Source organism: Geotrypetes seraphini, chromosome 3 (genome assembly GCF_902459505.1).
Source record: "Geotrypetes seraphini chromosome 3, aGeoSer1.1, whole genome shotgun sequence".
Taxonomy (NCBI): Eukaryota; Metazoa; Chordata; class Amphibia; order Gymnophiona; family Dermophiidae; genus Geotrypetes; species Geotrypetes seraphini.
This window is the reverse complement of record NC_047086.1, coordinates 70,022,149-70,041,621: the sequence shown is the minus strand read 5'-3', so window position 1 is coordinate 70,041,621 and position 19,473 is coordinate 70,022,149. Positions and strand designations below refer to the sequence as shown.

Genomic DNA, 19,473 nt, shown 5'->3' with positions numbered 1-19,473 from the left:
CTCTTGCCCCGCGGCACCACCTACCCGGCCCATGTGCTCAAGGCCCCGCCCACAGAAGAAGCCTAAGGCTCCTGGACCTATTCTGGTTGGCCCAGGCGCCTCAGGCCCCACCTGTGGGCGGGGTTTGAGCTGCCTGGGCCAATAAGGCCCCATTCCTGAGCTGGATTGCCTGCCAGACGGGCGAGCTTGGCACCCATCCTTCCAGCCAACTCTTTCAAGGTATGGGGGGTGGGGGGTCGGCGGGGGAGTCGCAGGTCGGCGGGGGCTCCGATCGGGGGTTCAAGGGGGGCGGTTGTGGGGGGGGTTGAGTCGAGGGCAGGAGGACCTGAGATCCCTCCTGCCCATATTTTAGTGGGGGTGGGGGGTAGGGGGTCCGCCTAGGCAGGAGGGGTTGGGCTTCCTCCTGCACGATCTTGTAGAGCAGGGGTGCCCACACTTTATGGGCTTGCGAGCTACTTTTATAATGACTAAGTCAAAATGATCTACCAACAATAAAATTTTTAAAAAAACAAAGCACACTGAAAGGCAGAGAAAATGTTAATTATTCATATTCCGGGTTTTTTCAAAGAGGTCACGGCAGATGACTCTATGCAATGTCACCTCAGTAACAAAATACAAAAATAGACAAATACACCCCCTCCCTTTTTACTAAACCACAATAGTAGGTTTTAGCACAGGGAGTTACGCTGAATGCCTCGTGCTGCTCTCAATGCTCATAGGCTCCCTGCGCTAAAAAACGCTATTGCGGTTTAGTAAAAGGGAGCCATAGTGCAAAATATAGACAGCAGATATAAATTCTCAAAACTGACACATTTTGATCACTAAATTGAAAATAAAATCATTTTTCCTACCTTTGCTGTTTGGTGATTTCATGAGTCTCTGGTTGCACTTTCTTCTTCTAACTGTGCATCCAATCTTTCTTCCTTTCTTTCAGCCTCCTGTATGTTTCCTCTCCTCCAGACCTCATTCTCTCCCCCAACTTTTTCTTTCTGTCTCCCTGTTCCCCCTTCTTTCTGTCTCCCTGTCTGCCCCCTTTCTTTCTTTCTCCGTGCCCTCCCCCAAGCCACTCGGTTTGCTGCCACCGCCATCAGGGAACAGCCCCCAAGCTTTCCCTGCAGAAGCATCGCGCTGACCAGCATTCCGCTCCCTGACGTCAATTCTGACGTAGGAGAGGAAGTTCCGGGCCAACAAAGCATTTCTCCTCATTCCATCCAGCCTGAGCCCCATCTCTCCTTGATCCAGCATTTCCCTTCTGTGTCTGTCAGAATTACCATTCCACCTATTTTCCAGCATCACCCTTCTTTGTGTCCATCTCACCTATATCCCTATCTCACCACTTTTTCAGAATCTTCATTTGTCTCTGTCCTTGTCTTTACCCCATGTTCACCATTTGCCCTTTCAATGTCTTTATCTCCCCCCCCCCCACTTTTTCAGCATTACTTCTATGTCTCTATTTCACCTCCTCTTCATGTCCCCTCTGTATCTCTATTCTTATTCAGTAGGTCCTGCTTACTTCTTTCTCTTCTTTGTGTCACTATCTCCATTTTCAGCTTTCCCCCCTTTTCCTTTGTTAATGCACCCTGTAGCCAGAATCTTTCCACCCTCCCTCCACTCCGGCCCAGCCCAGTATGAAATATTTCCTTTTGTTTCCCTCCCCTCTCTTTCTCTCTCTCTCTTCTGCTCCCTCACCCACGAGTCCTGCATCTGGCCCTCTCCCTTCTACCTGCACCTGGCAAAACCCCCCTGCTCCGCGGCTCTCTTAAGCAACTCGTCAGCAGCGGTGATCAAGACAAGCTGCCGACATCGAGGCCTTCCCTCTACGAGTCCCGCCTTTGTGGAAAAAGGAAGTTGAAACAAGCGGGACTCGCAGAGGGTAGGCCCCGACGTCAGAAACTTGTGTCGATAGCTGCTGCTGAGTTGCCGAAGAGAGCTGCGGAGCAGGGGGTGTGGCCGGAAGCAGGTAGAAGGGAGATGGCTGCTGGAAGAGGTAGAAGTTCCGGAGTATGACACCGACCCGGGCCAGGATGATTTATTTTTCAGGCTGTTGCTGCTGCCGCCGCCACGCCACCACCCCTCCCTCCCTCCCCGAAATGACAAAAACAGCCAAATGCCCGGGGCATCTTTGACGTCGGGGAGAGGAAGGCTGATAGGCCCGGTAGATCGGGACGGCAACACGAGTCTATCACAGAGCCCGGGATGAGCTCTACGATCGACTCGCATTGCCTTCCTGAGCTACCGGTCGATCGCGATCGACGCGTTGGGCACCCCTGTTGTAGAGGGTGGTGGTCGCGTGGCCAGGAGGGCTTGGGCTCCCTCCTGGCCGGATCGTTGGGGGAGAAGAGGGTTGGAAATCGCAGGGCCAGGAGGGCTTGAGCTCCCTTCTGGCCCCATCGAACTTGGCTGGGGAGGGGGGGTTGGGGTTTGCGGAGCAAGAGGGCTTGGGCTCCCTCTTTCCCCAATCATAGTCGTGGAGGTCGGGGGTGCCGCGGGGCAAGAGGGCTTGGACTCCCTCTTGCTCCAATGTTGGGGGGGTGATGTATCGCGGCAGGAGAGATTGGCCATCTCCCCTGGCGTGATGCAATCACTCCTCTACACGAACTGCCACAACCCGCGGCAGGAGAGATTGGGCATTTCTCCTGCCGTGGGTCGCAACAGTTCGGGTAGAGGGGTGATCACATCATGGTAGGGGAGATGAGACATCTCTCCTACCGCGATGGTTGCAGTGGGGGGGAGGGGGAATAGGTTGCCGGGCCGCTGAACTGATCGTGCCAGCCGCCATCAGCTCAGCGGCCCTTTTTTCGGCATTTATACCTGTTTTGACTTGGTCTAAGTCAAAACGTATAAGTGCCGACTAGCAACCTGTTTTGGTTATATGTGTTGACGCCTAGATGTAGGTCGGCCCACCACCCACCCTTTCCCCTCCTCTAAAAATGCCTCTTTTCTCTCTGTGCGTTTAGAGGCAGGGGAAAGACCTAAGCTGGTTTTAGATACGTCTAAAACCAGCTTTGATTATGTGTACTTGGACGATCAGTCTTTTTAGACTTTTTTTTATTATTATGAGCCCCAGAGCTTCCAGGAATGGGGCAGGGACAGGAAAAGAACTCACTGGGATGGGACATGAAAATGAGATCCCGTGGGGACAGGGAAAAATTTGTCCCCATGTCATTCTCTACTTGGTACCTAATAGTGAGCACCAAGTTATACATACGCACATGTAAATTAACTCAAAAGGCAGGTATATAGGGGTGTGTGTGTGTATATATATATATATATATATATATATATATATATATATATATATATATATAAAAATATATATATATATGGTTCTTCTCTCTCTGACACTGCAAGAGTGTAGTGACTTCTAAACAAGCAATGTCTTGCAATATGAGTACATACAGTATACACGCGTCACATCACCACAACTGAGCTAATGGTTCTTCCCTCTCTGACGCCGCAGGAGTATAGTGACTGTTCTAAACGAGTGAGGTCTTGCAATACAAGTACATACAGTATTTTATATTAACGTTTCTGGGTTGTGGAATGAATCGTCTGAGTTTCCAATATTTCCTATGGGGAAATTCGCTTTGATATACGAGTGCTTTGGATTACAAGCATGCTTCTGTAACGAATTATGCTCGTAAACCAAGGTCTATATATATATATATATATACAGTAAGACCTTGGTTTGCGAGCATAATTCGGCTCAGTTGTGATGATGTGATGTATGTATACCGTATGTACTTGTATTGCAAGACATTTTGTCTTGCAAAACACTTGCAAACCAAGTTACTTGCAATCCAAGGTTTTACTGTATTTTTTTTTCCAATGAGAGTGGGCAGCCATGATCCTCAAGTATATTTCTAGAATACTTACCCCCTCTTCTACAAAGCCACACAGCAACAGCCCCGAAGCCCTTTAAATTTCTATGGGCTTCGGGGCCGTTACCGCATGGCTTCGTAGAAGAGGGGGTTAGTCGTATAGCATATTGTGGTCCTATTCAGATTAATACAAATTATAGTAGCTGCACATTTTTCAGTAATAGCTCAGAGAGAGTCTTTTAGTGCCAACAATGAACAAACAAGATTGGATTTCATGCAAACCTCTATCTCAAGAGTGGGCATCCATGGTCCTCGAGGGCCACAATGCAATTGGGTTTTCAAGAGTTCCACAATGGATATGCATGCAAATCAATCTCATGCATATGCACTGTGGAAATAACCGACAATATTCTATAACTGGTTGTGTAATTGTGCACCTAATTTTAGGTGTCATTTATAGAATTTGGGTATGGTACTTTATACTGTACATGAGAATCTCTATGCTTCGAAGAAAAACATCATTGTTGTGTGATGGATTCATATTTCCATGTAAAACAAAGCTAGATTACTGAAGGAACACAGAAGCCCTTAAACTTTACATACACATTGATTTTACAGTGCTGCTTTCTGATAAATATATTATGTCTGCATCAAACTTGTTTTTGTGTATTATGGTTTCTGAATCACATTTAACCAGCTCTTGAATAGTTTTATGGCATACTAGCTGTACTGCCCAATGTTGCATTGGCCTTCCTAGTAACATAGTACTGTAATGCTTTTTATTCATCTATTTTTCAGAATTTCAACATTTTTCAAGATACAAATTTTTCTTATATGGACAATTTTTTCAAGTTTTATGGCCACTTAAAAACACAAATTGATTTTTATATGACATTTTTAAAGGAGCTGAGGCAGGTTGCAGTACTTCTTTCCAACATCTGGTCTATGAGTAGTGCTATCACAGCCCATAGGGCAGTTCAGGGGGGTCTGAAATTACTGTTTCTGACAGTGTATTTTGATATAGCCTTGTTCCCTTACCCCAGAAATCCTAAAATCACTCGGTTTTGCTGTCCTGCAGTGGAGTTACAGCCGTTTTTCAGCGGGAAATCCTGGTGGCGTCTGTCTTGGATTTTTCCCAGTTTCAATTATGAGTTCTCAACCTTCTTTATAAAGCCTCATTTTTTATTCTGACCATCAGGGATGGAGTCCTCTGGCTCCAATAACGTGTATTACTATATTTATTATATGGGAAATTTTATAAAAATAGCATTCACAATATAGCCTATTAAAATTAATGCCCTCTTATCTAAATCAATTAAAGGGTGTTGTTATATCAAACCATCTACCCAAATTTGTAGATGAATATTAATTAAAAAATAATAAATAATAATAATGTGATGATGTGCTCAGTGCTCCACCACCGTGGTCATATCAAATAGATATAAGGACCACAGTTTTGGGGGAACCATCACCTCAGCATCATGTTCCCTCCTTGATCGTCCATAACTGTGGCTTTATACCAAACCAACCAATAAAACAAGCAGAGTAACCAATATATATTCATGCTGTTTGAGTCACACTTATCTATATGTCCAACTGCTTGTAGTAGTTGCTGTGTGATATCCAAGTCAGGGCCAAGACGGTGAATGAGTGTTCAAATAGTGCCTTAAAACTAACATCCTGTCTCTTCCTCCTTGCCAAAGGTGGTTTCAGCATTCTATAGCAACCAGGAGGTTAGGCTTCCAACTCTTCAGCCCTCTGGTTCTAGAAAGGACAAAGTTTTGAAGGTGCTGGATGTCCGGAGGGCCATCTTGCGTTACCTGGAAGTTACATAAGATTTTTGTCTTTCTGACCATCTCTTCATTTTGACGAATTCGGCAAAGGAAGGGGAGGCTGAGTTCCAAAACTACCATTTCAAGATAGATTAGGTCAGTTATTCCGTCCTACAATCAGCTAGTGGCTCTGCATGGGTAAGAGCAAAGGAAGGTCGTTCCTGCTGTGGTTCACTTCTGGACCACCAGGGATACCAAAGGTATGTGGGGGAAGCAAGAGGGAGGTAAAAATTCTTAGAATCAGCTGGGACAGGAGGCAGGGGGGATCCCTCCTTTCCTGGCCACCGCTGGACCACCAAGTCTCATGGCAGGCCTGGCAGAGACCAGCAACAGATTCGGGAGGGGGACAAGTCAGCACTGACCCGAATATAAACTGAGACCCCCATTTTTGGACCATTTTTTTTTGCCCCAAAATCTTGGTTTATATTTGAGTATATACAGTACTAGTTCAGGAGTGTAGCCTTTTTTAACACAAGTATTATGATTCTGTACTGAAACTCATAGTGCAGTTCTAACACACAGCTTAACACGTTGACCCCTTATAAAGCTGTACTTTTGTAGTTAGATGGAACAATAGTACATACTTCAGTTCTTCAGAAATGAATTACATTTCAACAAAGGGCCTGTTTTACAAAGCCGCTGCAGGCCCAAAGTTTCAATATGATGCAATTTGAAATACTTAGATGATTAGTCATAGAAATGAGTGTATGAGAAATGGCCTGATCTAAATACTGCAACAACACAATAATAGGCACAAGTTCAATTTTTTTGTGAAGGAATGATCTTGCTTATCATCATTAATGGTTCTGGTGATATAGAAAATAACAATATTTGAGTTGCCATACTGGGACATACTGAAGATCCATCAGGCCCAGTATCCTGTTTCCAACCCAGGTCACAAGTACCTGGCAAGATCCCAAGGAATAAAACAGATTATCCTAGAAATAAGCAGTGGATTTCCCCAAGTCCATCTTAATGGCTTATGAATATTTCTTATAGGAAATTATCCAAACTTTTTTTTAAACCCTGTTAAGCTTAACTGCTTTCACCACATTCTCTGGCAACTAATTTGAGTGAAGAAATATTTTCTCTGGTTTGTTTTAAATCTACTATTTAGTAGAAAAAGTAAACAAATGATTCACATCTACCCTTTCCACTCCACTCAGTATTTGATATACCTCTATCATATCTCCCCTGAACCATTTCTTCTCCATGCTGAAGACCCCTAGCTGCTTTAGCCTTCCCTGATAGGGAAGTTGTCCCATCCCTTTTATCATTTTTGTCATCCTCTGTACCTTTTCTAAATCTGCTATATCTTTTTTAAGATGCTGTGACTTGGGTGTGATTGTATGTGATCATCTTAAGGTGGCCAAACAGGTTGAAAAGGTGATGGCGAAAGCTAGAAGGATGCTAGGGTGCATAGGGAGAGGTATGGCCAGTAGGAAAAAGGAGGTACTGATGCCCCTGTATAAGACTCTGTTGAGACCTCACTTAGAATATTGTGTGCAATTCTGGAGATTACATCTTCGAAAAGATATAAAAAGGATGGAGTCAGTCCAGAAGAAAGCTACTAAAATGGTGCGTGGTCTTCGTATTAAGGCATATAGGGACAGACTTAAAGAACTCAGTATGTATACTTTGGAGGAAAGGCGGGAGAGAGGATATATGATAGAGACATTTAAATACCTATGTGGCGTAAATACGCATGAACCTTGTCTCATTTGAAAGGAAGCTCTGGAATGAGAGGACATATGATGAAGTTAAGAGGTGACAGGCTCAGGAGTAATCTATGGAAGTACTTTTGTTTACAAGAAAGGGTGTTAGATGTGTGGAACAGTCTCCCGGAAGAGTTGGTGGAGACAAAGACTGTGTCTGAATTCAAGAAAGTATGGGCTAAGCATATGGGATCTCTTAGAGAGAGGAAGAGATAATGGTTACTGCAGATGGATAGACTGGATGGGCCATTTGGCCTTTATCTGCCATCATGTTTCTATGACCAGAATTTGAAGTGTGACCACACCATGCAGCGACACAAGAGTTTTAATTCAAGCAAAAAATGGAAATCTGAAATACAATTTCTCAACACTACAAATTTAAGGATTTAAGATAGATGATATAATTTTGCATAGCTGTCAAATTACTTTGGGGCCTTTTTACTAAGCTGCATTAGGCGCTCATGCAGCTTAAAATGACATACCGCAGAATGCGCTCGGACATCCTGCCAAATATGCAGACTATTGTACATCACTTAGCATTAAGTTATGTAGTGGTATATCAGATTTAATAAATCCAATCCAAACTATCTATGCTCAGATATTTTTTGTGAGGGAGTTGTCAGGAGACATAGAGTAGGTGTTATTAGTTAACGGATTAGCTCAGGAATACTGTTTGAGACCCTTACCACCTACAAAATAGGTGGTAGTAAGTGCTCACATAGTAATTTTTTTAATTATTATTAATAATTTTTATTACATATTTCAAATGAAATAAATTAAAGAATAAATAGTCCACATCCATGGGAAAGAAATCCAGAAATTAATTCACAATTATTAATACATAATCAAAAATAAGAACCCTAACTTTCTATCACCACCCTTCTTATATTAAATCAATTTGTCCTCTAAAACTCTGTAACTCACATCAGAAACTTCTTTTTCAAACAACAATCTCTCAAGCTGAGAAGGATCAAAATAGATATATCAATGAGATTGTAACGTTATTACACATTTGCAAGGAAATTTAAGGAAAAAAATTCCATCCCAAAGATAGAACGTAGTTGTGTGGTCCTAGCCACATCCGGAAACATCCGTATGGGCTGACCACAAAACTGAGAATTCTTATTCCGGAAATATTTTTTAAAGACATTTATTTTCTCCTGTTCTAAGTTGCAAGGAGGATTCTCTAGTAGTTATTTCCTCCTGAAAGGCTTCAAGAAAATCAGTTAAATTCAAAAACTCTTTAGCTCCCTCCTTTGCATTTCCCTCAAGCCTCAGCTTTTGGTACAGAAACATACCTACAATCAGAAATAATTACTACTTCAACTTTATCCAAAAGCAATATCTTCTTCAAATATCTGCATAGCAATATCTCAGATGACAGCAGACAGAAAAAAAAGGGAAATTCAACAAACAAAATGTTTTTGCTTTCATTCTATTTTCAAGAAATTCTAATTGTCAAATTGTCTTTAACAAAAGCAGAGGAAACCAATTGATAATTAGGTAAATTTGAAGAAATCTAAGACAGTCTAGTTTCCATCTTATCAATTTTTATATCAATCTCTTGAAATTTTTCCACTGTCTGTTTAGAAAAACTACATATCTGTGGTAAGTAGTTTTTATACATTCTTCAGGCCTGACAATCACTTACCAAATATATTTCAAAGTAATATTTTGAGGTTCATCCAAAGATGTAGATACATTTGGACAATCTACTGCCACTAGAACCCTAGTGACAGCATTAGATTGGACTGCATCTTTATCCAGGGCACTCAGGTGGACCAACTGGAGTAAATGGGGAGAAGGAAGTAGAACGACCACCCTCACTTAGTGAAGCCCCTGAAATGGACAAGCCATCTATAGGTGGCTTAGGTTGAATATGTTTGTCCATTGGGCCAGTAGATTTTGGTGTACTGGTTCCTTTAGCTTTCTCCTTCACCATTATTAAAAAAAAACAAAAAAAAAACCCTGTGTACCTTAGACTCCAGGCACAAAATTTCTTCACCAAATCCTTCCTGGCTCCTTGGGGCTCCCAAGGGGCTAGTCTTGCCCCTTGTGGCACGCCACTGGCCATGCACTACTAGTGCAGCAGAGTTTTAAATTGGCTGGTCCCACCAGCAGCGTATGACGTCAGCCGCTACCGCCCTCTGCCTCTATGTTGTGCCACACAGAGTCCTCCGCTGGTCAGGTGCTTTCCCCCACATAGTAATTTTCTTTTTTGGCAACATTAGTGCATGGCAATTAATACCAGAAAAATAGAAAAATGATCATATTCAGCTGCAAGAAAAAATAGCCTTTGTTTGCTATGGCCACTTTCTACTGTAACTTAGTAAAAGAACCCGTTTATATTTTGTATTTTTAAATGTCTCTCATCAATGCATCTATGTGCTTTTACTAAAATATGGAGTATAAAAAATTCTGCTATGAAATAGTGAGAATCAGAAGTGTACATTGGTAAGATCCTTATATTACTACATTATACTTCTCATCCCACTCTAAATTGATTTTATGCCTTCTTATGAATAAATAAAAATACATGAATAACTCCAGTGTCTTGGATTATTTTTATACAAACCAAATAGCATACCCCTACCCTACCTTATAAAAGCAGTCTATGCACCAAGTATTTTTTCCATAAATACCTAGAGGGCAATTATTTTAATTGGAACCAAAAGATAGGCAGCAGGTGAACATATAAGTTACAGAATAAAAGCACTTATGAATGTGACTGGTGCCACTAATTGGCAATTACGTGCGAAGTGCTAGGTACTATTCTGTAACATATGCACCAATATCATTTAGCATGTAAGTCTGAGGGGCATAAACTTGGGTGGGTCACAGGCACACTATAAGGCACACTTAGGCACCAAGAGTTGTAGCTACCATTGACTTGGCACAACTGTTGGCACCTAAATTTAGGCATGCCAGTGTTGACTTATGTTAGTATTCTATAACAATATTTTGATACCAAGAAGTTATTCTCGAATTGGTGCAATGCACATGGCATTGGGACACCTAAATTTCGGCGTCAATTTATCAAATTGCCACCAAAGATGTTAATTCTGTAATGGTGCCTAGAATAAGAAGATAAGCAGGTGACTAATTTCGTTATGGAATAGTAGTGGAGAGTGGAAGTGGCAGAAAAAGCACTTACATTTTAAGGTAGCTAGTGTAAATGCCTGTGTCTTGATATTAATCAGCTATAACACACACTCTCAATGTCAATGACAAACTTCCCTTATCAAAAAAGTGATGAAATGGAGAAATGCTTTTTCTTTTTATATATATTTCTTCTAACTATACTTCTTCTTTAGTCTTTTTATAGTTACAATGGAATCTTGGTTTACGAGCATAATTTGTTCCAGAAGCATGCTCGTACATCAAATTACTCATATATCAAAGAGAGTTTCCCCATAGGAAGTAAGGGAAACTCGCTTGATTCGTTCCCCCACCCCCGAGGACACCAGCGCTGCTCTACCTCACCCCTGTGGCCACAGGCACTGCTCCACTTTACCCCCCACTGACATGCTTCCACCCACCCCCCTCTCCCCTGAAAACTGGCATCATCCCTGCGAACGCCACCCCCCTATGAACTGGCAATGCCCCCCTCACTCCCGAACACTCCCCCCCCCCCCCCGCAAACCGGCATCCCCCGCCCGCACAAAAGCCCTTACCCTGATCTGGCACCAGCACGCAGCACCAACCCACAGGACGTGCCGGTGCCCAAAGATCCTGCCTCTAGCCTAGACTGGGCCTTGAGCATGCTCAAGGCCTTCTGGCTCCCGCTCTCTCCTATCTCTGTGAGAAATTAGCTATTGCCATCCCTTTTCTTTCTTTTTTTCACAGCTCTTTAGACCTGCTTAAGCCTGAGCACTAGCCTCAGTTCTGTTACGTCCGCTCCAGATTCTATATACAAGGGCGGGCATAATCAAAAGAAACGTCAAAGTCTGATTTGGATGTAGGGCACTAGTCTCCCAAAGTCATATGCGGCAAAATGTCCATTCTCGAAAAGTACGTCCAAAATATTTTTGTTTTGAAAATCATCTGTCTATATGTCCAGGCTGCCACTACATCTATCTTTATACCACATGCTCGACCAAAAATTCATCCAAGTCTGAAACGTCCAGAACAAGACCTTTTGGACGTGGGAAGGACCAGCATTGTGATGGACTGGCCTCCGAGATATGGCAACAGAGCAGTAGGGTACCTTACAGAGCACTGCTGTGAACTTCACAAAAACGGTGCCACATAAACATCTCACCACAACACCCTTATAGGCCATGGTGAGCCCCCCAAAACCCACTATACCCATCTGTCTACAACTCCAATAGCCCTTATGGCTGCAAGTGGCACCTATATGGCAGTACAGTAGGGTTTTAGAGGGTTTTGGTGGCCTCATATTTTCCATCATTGATGTAGTGATTAGAGTGGCTTATGGGCCTGGGTCCTCCTTTCTTTGGTTCACTAGCCCACCCTCCAGGCTATTTAACAGACATGTGTGCAACTCTACTAGGCTTTCCTATATTAGGTGCTGATGTTCTGGAGACAGGTATGTACATTTTTATTCTGATCTTTGTGGGGGTGTGAGGTGGTCAGTGAACACTGGGGGAGTGTGTGGGGGTCTTTACTTTGTGTTTGCAGTGGTTATCTGTTCACTTTGGATACTTTTTTGGGCACTTCTACATTGTGACTTAGAAAATGTAAAGACACGTATAAGTTCCATCTTCTAGGCAGTCTTGTCAAAACTTTGGTTATCCCTGCAGGATGACTAAATCTAGGTCGGCCCACATCCCACCCTAACCACTCCTCCATAAATGCCCCTTTCAGCTCTGGGCGCACAGAGATCTGGGCATTCAGAGGCATAAAAAAGTCCTTGGATACATCTAAAAAGCCATTTCGATTATCGGCACTTGGACGACCTGTCTTTTAGATTGTCCAAGTGCCGTCTTGGGTGGGTTTTTAGATGCATTTCAGTTTTGATTATGAGTCGCTAAGTGTTTTATCTCAACTTGCAAACCAGGTCTTGCAGAAAACCACACATTTTTTTCCTCTGCTCCTCCCACAAGGCTTAAGAACACAGGATTTATTTGTGCAAGTGAACCATGCAGAAGCCTTTCTGATCTGCTCTGCTGCCTTTTCTTATTTTTATGTCTTAAGTTCATTTTTGTCGGCCCATGTGCAAGCTATGACCTGTCAAAAATATGCACATAGCCAGATTATTGGTGAATATAGGCCAGTATTCATGTTATTTGCATACATAGTTAATGCCTATATGTTGATATCCACTTTATAGTATTACTTCCTGAATTTTGAAAAAAATATATGTGCACATACCCCAAAAATGTCTGGCAAATTTTTGCATGCCAAAGACAGTTGTAGATATGTGAATGTATTTTCCATGAGGTAGGTTTGGAAAGGAAAGTACCAGCATATGTGTACTTTCCCTTAGAAAATTACTGTTATAATGGTTACATATTTTTTAATATTCTTGACATGGCTTATGTCAACAGATATTAATGACTCAAACAATATTTACTGACATTTTGTGAATTGCTTTTATGATATTTATCGAAGTTTCATTTCATCATGCCCAAGCTATGCTACAGTAATTAATTATGGGAGATCACAAATCTGTTAGTATAAATATAAATAAAATTTGTGATGACATTTATCTGATATTTATAGCATGGATTAATGGAATGCTTTCATGTTCAATAGCTTCCATTATTGAAACAGAATTCTAAAATGATTGCTTTCATTGTAATATTTATAACTCAAGAAATCTTTTTGACCTTTTCCATGTGAAACAAGCCGCATTGTGCATGCAGTCTAGGAATTCACTGGAGATGGTTACAGGAAAAGGAATATATGACTCTCTTCCTACCCTTTCATCCTTGAAAAACTCTTCTGAATGTGAAGACCTGTACAAAGATTCAAAAAACAAACTTCTCAATAAATAATTTGTATAATCTTAGTTTTACAAGTGGTCTTGCCATAACCAAACGCACTCTCTAAAAAAAAAATACAAACTTCTAAATGAATAATTTGTAGAATCTTAATTTGACAAGTGATCTTGCAATAACTACAAACAGTCTCTCTTAAAAAAAGACTACACAAACTTTGAGCTTGTTATACTGTATAAGAAACACATACAGTAAATATAACCCTATCCCAACCCCTAAATAAAGCAGATATTATGTTATGTTCTTATGTTCTTATATTGTGAATGGATTCCATGGTTGATAATAGATTGAGAACTATTAAAGGCAACATTCAGTAAAGAAAGAATAAAAAGGAAATTAGTTTCCACTAAGAGCTTTATCCTTATTAGCTTGTGCATTGCACAGTAAGGGAATTTCTAAGTACCTATTTTACTTATAATTTTAATGCACCCTATTGTCTATTTTTCTGTAAACCGCTTAGAATCCTAACGGAGTTTAGCGGTATATAAGAAATAAATTACATTACATTACATTACAAGTATGCATGAAGAATTTGATAGCAAAAATAGGATGCATTTTGCAAGCGTGTTAGTCACGGTTTACAGTTCAAACTGTTCTCCTACCTTCATAAGCCACTGGGTGTTATTTTCCATGATGTTTTCCAGAAGTTGCAGTCTCTGTACGGAGTCATCGTAATCTAAGGGAGCATCCCTCTGCACTGCATTAGACACGTAGGGGTTTGTAGGAGATCGACAGTTATCCGCCTCAGGTAGCAAGAACGTGTAACTGCAAGCTCCGTGCTGGACCTGATACTGCTTCTTGCTCATGTCCGTATTTCTCCTAACGGAGTTGTACCCTGAGGCAAGAATAGCCTCGGAGCGCAAAAGAAAGATAGAGAGGAGAGCAAGCCACATCTTTTTTGCCCTTATAAAAATAAACTGATTAAAATGTATTTTAGTGCAATTAGGAGGGGGGGGGGAAAAAAGTTCCGGCGTCTCAGCTTATCTCCCACCGAAATTCTGTGCAGCACATGTGGAGCACTTTGATGGGTCTTTTTAACTTCCTTAGCTGTAAACCTGATTTAAAAATATTTATTGGTTTTCTTCCAGTTCCCTTGTAAACAGATTCTAAAAGCGGAGGCAGCCTGGCTCTTCAATTGCAAGTTCTGTGTTGGGTTTTAAAATAAGCTCTGTTTTCTGCTGTTTGTTTCTTGGCAAGAGGTGTTACAGCTACAGTGTTTGAATCAATCACATTCCTTCTGACAAGAGAAGCCAGACATGTGGAGTGAAGCCGCTCCTCCTCCCTCTTGGCTTCTCCGTTATCTTCCTGCAGGGGGGTCACTTGTCAGACAACAGGAAAACTAGAGCGCTCTTGTGCTGTATTCTACTGCAAACCGCTGGGAAATCGGGATCAGTTGCAGGACCCGGTGAATTCAGTAGGTGCTGCCCCCCCCCCTACTAAGATAGCAGCCCTTTATAAGTGACACTTGTACAATAACTGTACAAAATATAACCCCATCATTTTGTGTACTAATCTTCAAAAAGAAAACCCCCCCAAACCATCTCTAGCCAACACCAGGATGCCTTTACTTTGGCTCCTGTTGAATACTTTGTACACCTGTGACGCTTTGATCAACCAAAAGCAGGCTGCGGCTTGTCCCATCCAAAAGAGTCCAGAACTCCCTCCCCTCCCAAGGTGGGTGAGTGGGTGTGTGCACGCCCTCACTCTATTTTATTTTTAAGGCTTCATTTACTGAAGCATTAGCATTAAAAAAAAACTAAAAAAAACCTGTGAAACTTTTAAAAGTACAGTAATGGCACACCTTCTTTAGGTTCCTTACTATTAAGGCAGACAACTATTTTTTGTTTTGTTTTTCAATGTTGTACGGTTTTGTAATGCTCTCTCGTCTGGACACTTTCTCCGATTATGCCATTTTGTGGTAGTGGGATCGCTACAATAATGTAGCCTTGTAAACTTGTTGAGGATTTTCTTCACCAGCCAGCGGTTTTAAATTGCACCTGGCAGTTCCCTTAACATTCCGTTTATCAGAAGTATCCTCAAGATACGATCTTTGTGATTCGTTTTTTGGATGTAGCACTTAGGGCTCCTTTTACGAAGGTGCGCTAGCTGAAAAACTACCACTTGCTCAAAAGGAGGCGGTAGCGGCTAGCGTGCGCAGCATTTTAGCGCGTGCTATTCCACGCGTTAAGACCCTAACACGCCTTCGTAAAAGGAGCCCTTAATCTGTAATAAAACTGCTATACTATTCTTTATTAATCCCCTTTTTCTATACCCCTTTGAGCAGTGGTACAGCTCCGTACCTTGAATTTTTAACCTTTTTTTTTTTTTTTTTTTTAACCCTTTCCAGATCTACCCAGCCATCACAACTATCTTGGCCAGCGGCCCCAAACTGTTGCTTTCTATAGAGCGCAGCAGCTAATCCCGAGTGTCTTTGCAACTGAGTGGTAGCTGAGATTTTCTGCTACTCCCCTCCCCCCTCCCATGTCCATCAGGGTTGTGAGTGCTACCTCGGTGGCATCCTCAGCTGCATCCATCCTGGAGAAAAAAAAAGGATGTCCAAGATTAAAGCCAAGTCTATCATAAGCCAGTGCACAATACTGCTATCGAACTGACCCCTGTAAAGCCCATTCTGATTCTTTCACCTTGAGATCACATTACTATGACATTCAAATTCCAGGAATAGTGATGGTCTGGTGTTCCACAACAATCTCAGTCATCACCCCTCCCCCCATATAAATCAGCCATATTTAGTTAATGTTTTCAGCATGTAGGATGTGAATTTGTACCACCATTCTGCTTTTAAGAAAGCTGGCATTTTCTTCATAATTCTTGCCCCAGTAAAAGTTCTGAGAAGCATCTACTAATAATAAATGTTACAATTATTTTTTAAATTCTTTAGCAGCTGTGTTGCTAAAGAATTCAGATTTGCCTGCTGCTTGGTCTTAACACCCTTATTTCATGGACTGCTGCAGATAGCTTACTCTCATCTCATCATCACATGCCCTTGCTCTTGCATACTGTTTCCAACACATGAACCCATAAGGGCCATTAGCAGCATTCTGTGCCAGGGAAGTCTACAGACCCATGGGGCAGGGATAAGTTTCAGAAGTATCAAACACCTCTAATCAGATGACAACCATACTGCATTATCACACTTCTAAGAAGGCCTGGCTCACTAATATAATATATATGATGATGTCCTTTAAGGAAGTGGTTACTATTAGCACTGTACAAAATATTACCATTAATGCCAGACTATGCAAATCACATATCTTGTAGAATAATTATATTATATTTTGTAAGTATATTTAATGAGGAATAATGACATATATATATATATATCCTATATAATAAAAGGCTAGCCGCGCATGCGCACTCCTATTTGCGTGCTTCCGTGATCAGTAGGTCTGTGGTCGCAGGAGTGCGCATGCGCACTTATTCGCCACCTGCCGACGATCGCCTCCACAAGCTGGGAATGCAGCCAGCCGCCGATCTCCATTCCTCCAGCGGGGGGGGAGGGGGTCTCGGAGGAGAGGGATCGCGGCCACTCAGCGCCCCCACCGAGGAGCCCAGCAACTTTCCGCTGCCCGGGACCCGAGTCCTTTGCCGCCCCCCCTTCCCTTCCCGCGGGCCGGACTACAAACCTGGCGATTTAAGCAGCGTGGGCAGCAGTCTTCACACGCTGCTTCGGGCCCTTCTACTGCCCTGATGTGCTTTGCCGCATCTCTGATGATGTCATCAGGGACGTGCCAGAGTACATCAGGGCAGTAGAAGGACCCGAAGCAGCGTGTGTAGATTGCTGCACACGCTGCTTGAATCGCCAGGTTTGTAGTCGGGCCTGCGGGAAGGGAAGGGGGCGGCAAAGGACTCGGGACCGCGTTTGTAGTCGGGACCGCGGGAAGGGAAGGGGGGTAGAGGAAACGCTAATGCTGCTGCACAGGGAACTGGTGTGGGGGGAGGGAAATGGAGGGGGAGGGAACGCTGCTTTGGACAGACAGACAGAGGGAGGAAGGGAAACAGAAAGAAAAGAAGACAGACACAGGGGCAGGTGCACAGGGAACTGGTGGGGGGGAAGGAAATGGGGGGAAGGGAATGCTACTTCGGACAGACAGACAGAGGGAGGAAGGGAGACAGAAAGAAAAGAAGAAAGACACAGGGGCAGGGAGATACACAGAAAGACAGACAGACAAAGGGGGCCAGGGACAGAGACAGACAGAAAGAAAGACAGCGGGAGTCGCGTCAGGAGGGGTGTGGGATGTGGCAGAGGGAACTTTTCCAATGGGTGCAACTTGGCAGCTGTCGGGAACCTCTGATCAGGGGCAGAGCAAGGTAAATGTATCATAGGGATAAGAAGGAGGAGGGGGAGAAAAAGGAAGGGATGCCTAATGTTGGACAGGGGGAGAAGGAAAGAGGTGCTGCTGGACAGGGGGTAGGTAAAACAAAGGGAGAAGGGCTGCTGCTGCATAAGGAGAGCAGTGAAGGGGTGGTGGTAGACACAGGGGAGGTAAAAGGAAGGGACAATGGACAGGGGGAGAAGGCAAGGGGTGGTGATGGACAGCCAAGGAAAAAGAAAGACAGAAAGAAAGAAAGCGGCTAAGGAGAGAGAGAGAAAGAAATAAAGACAGACACATATATTCTAGCACCCGTTAATGTAACGGGCTATAAGACTATATATATACCGGTGCATGCGCTGTTAAAACAGCGTGATCCCTGCCGCTAAGATGTGTGATCCGTGGCCGTGTTCCATTTTAAAACTCGGCGGCAGGGAACATTCTGGCCACTCCCCTCCTCCCACCCTCACTCACCAACTGGAAGTGCAGGCAAGCTCTCTCCCTGCCCGCGTCCTCAGCAGGGAACACACCTCCCGCCCTCGCTCACCGCTGCCACTGCCGCCGCTGATCCTCCTCTTCAAAGCAGCCTGCGATCATAGCCGGCTTTAGCGAACCTCGCAGGCCGCTCTCCAACCGCAGTAGCACATTCCCTCTGACGCACAGGATCGCGTCAGAGGGAAAGTGCTACCGAGTTGGAGAGCGGCCTGCGAGGTTCGCTAAAGCCGGCCACCACGATCGCAGGCTGCTTTGAAGAGGAGCAGGCCAGAAGATGCCGGAATGGAGGGAGGGTAAGAAGGGAATCAATACAGGGGGCCAGAAGAAGAGAGAAAGGGGGCTGCTTTGGGGGTGAGGTATGCTGGGGACAGACAGCTTTGCTTTGGGGGGAAGACAGAAGAGGCCATGGAGAGACGGGGAGGGGTGTGCTTGGGGCAAACAGCTTTGCTCTGGGGGGGAAGACAGAAGAGGGCCATGGAGCGACAGAGAGGGAAAGGGGGCTGCTTTGGGGGAGGTGTGTGCTGGGGGCAGACAGCTTTGCTCGGGGGAGGAGACAGAAGGACAGAGACAGCGGCCAAGGAGAGAGAGTTAAAGAAACACAGACAGACACATCTATTCTAGCACCCGTTAATGTAACGGGCTTAAAGACTAGTATATATATAACAGTATTGCAAAACTGAACTAAAGCCTTAATTTAAAAAAATCTATAAATATATATTAGTTCCTAAATTATAGATTCTAAATAAAAAATTTTTACCAGTTTCACAGTCCCAAGGAACCCCAAATTGCATCTCATACAGATAATAAACTAAAAATATGTTCACAATCAAAGATTAAACCCCCCCAAATTGTGAAAGTATGTAGTTTAATATTGAAACATTTGAATTGTCACCTTTCCCAAAATAGAAAAATATTTTTATTCTGTTACAGTCCCCAGGAGTCTCCTGGCTATGGGGTCCTTTTACAAAGCCGCGCTAGCGGTTTTATCGCACACACCGGATTAACGTGCTCTATAGCATGCGCTAGCCGGAAATCTACCGCCTGCTCAAAAGGAGGCAGTAGCGGCTAGCGCATGCGGCAATTTAGCGTGCACTATTCCGCGCGTTAAGGCCCTAGCACTACTTTGTAAAAGGAGCTCCATGTCTCTTCACACTCTAAATCTCCATATGAATGTGTGTTTTCACCCTGAAATCAATTTTCATCTGTGGACATAATTCACACACATTATCAGGTTATTAAGCAGCCCACCCCTGAAAATTTAAAAACTTTAATAACACTTTATTAGTGTTATCAATTGAACAAAGTTCAGATTCTTG

The 19,473-nt window shown here is 43.3% G+C and overlaps 2 protein-coding genes across 4 annotated transcripts in view; one reads left to right on the top strand and one right to left on the bottom strand.

The window, feature by feature from the left end:
• ANGPT2 (angiopoietin 2) overlaps positions 1-14,504 on the bottom strand; it is a 205,378-nt gene extending 190,874 nt beyond the window's left edge. Inside the window, exon 1 of the mRNA XM_033937331.1 lies at positions 13,934-14,504. Coding sequence (XP_033793222.1) covers positions 13,934-14,224 — 291 coding nt within the window. The 5' untranslated portion in view covers positions 14,225-14,504. The remainder of the gene's footprint in view (positions 1-13,933) is intronic.
• The window catches only part of MCPH1 (microcephalin 1), a 490,428-nt gene that overhangs the window by 370,181 nt on the left and 100,774 nt on the right, over positions 1-19,473 (top strand). The gene's annotated exons all lie outside the window — the stretch shown is intronic.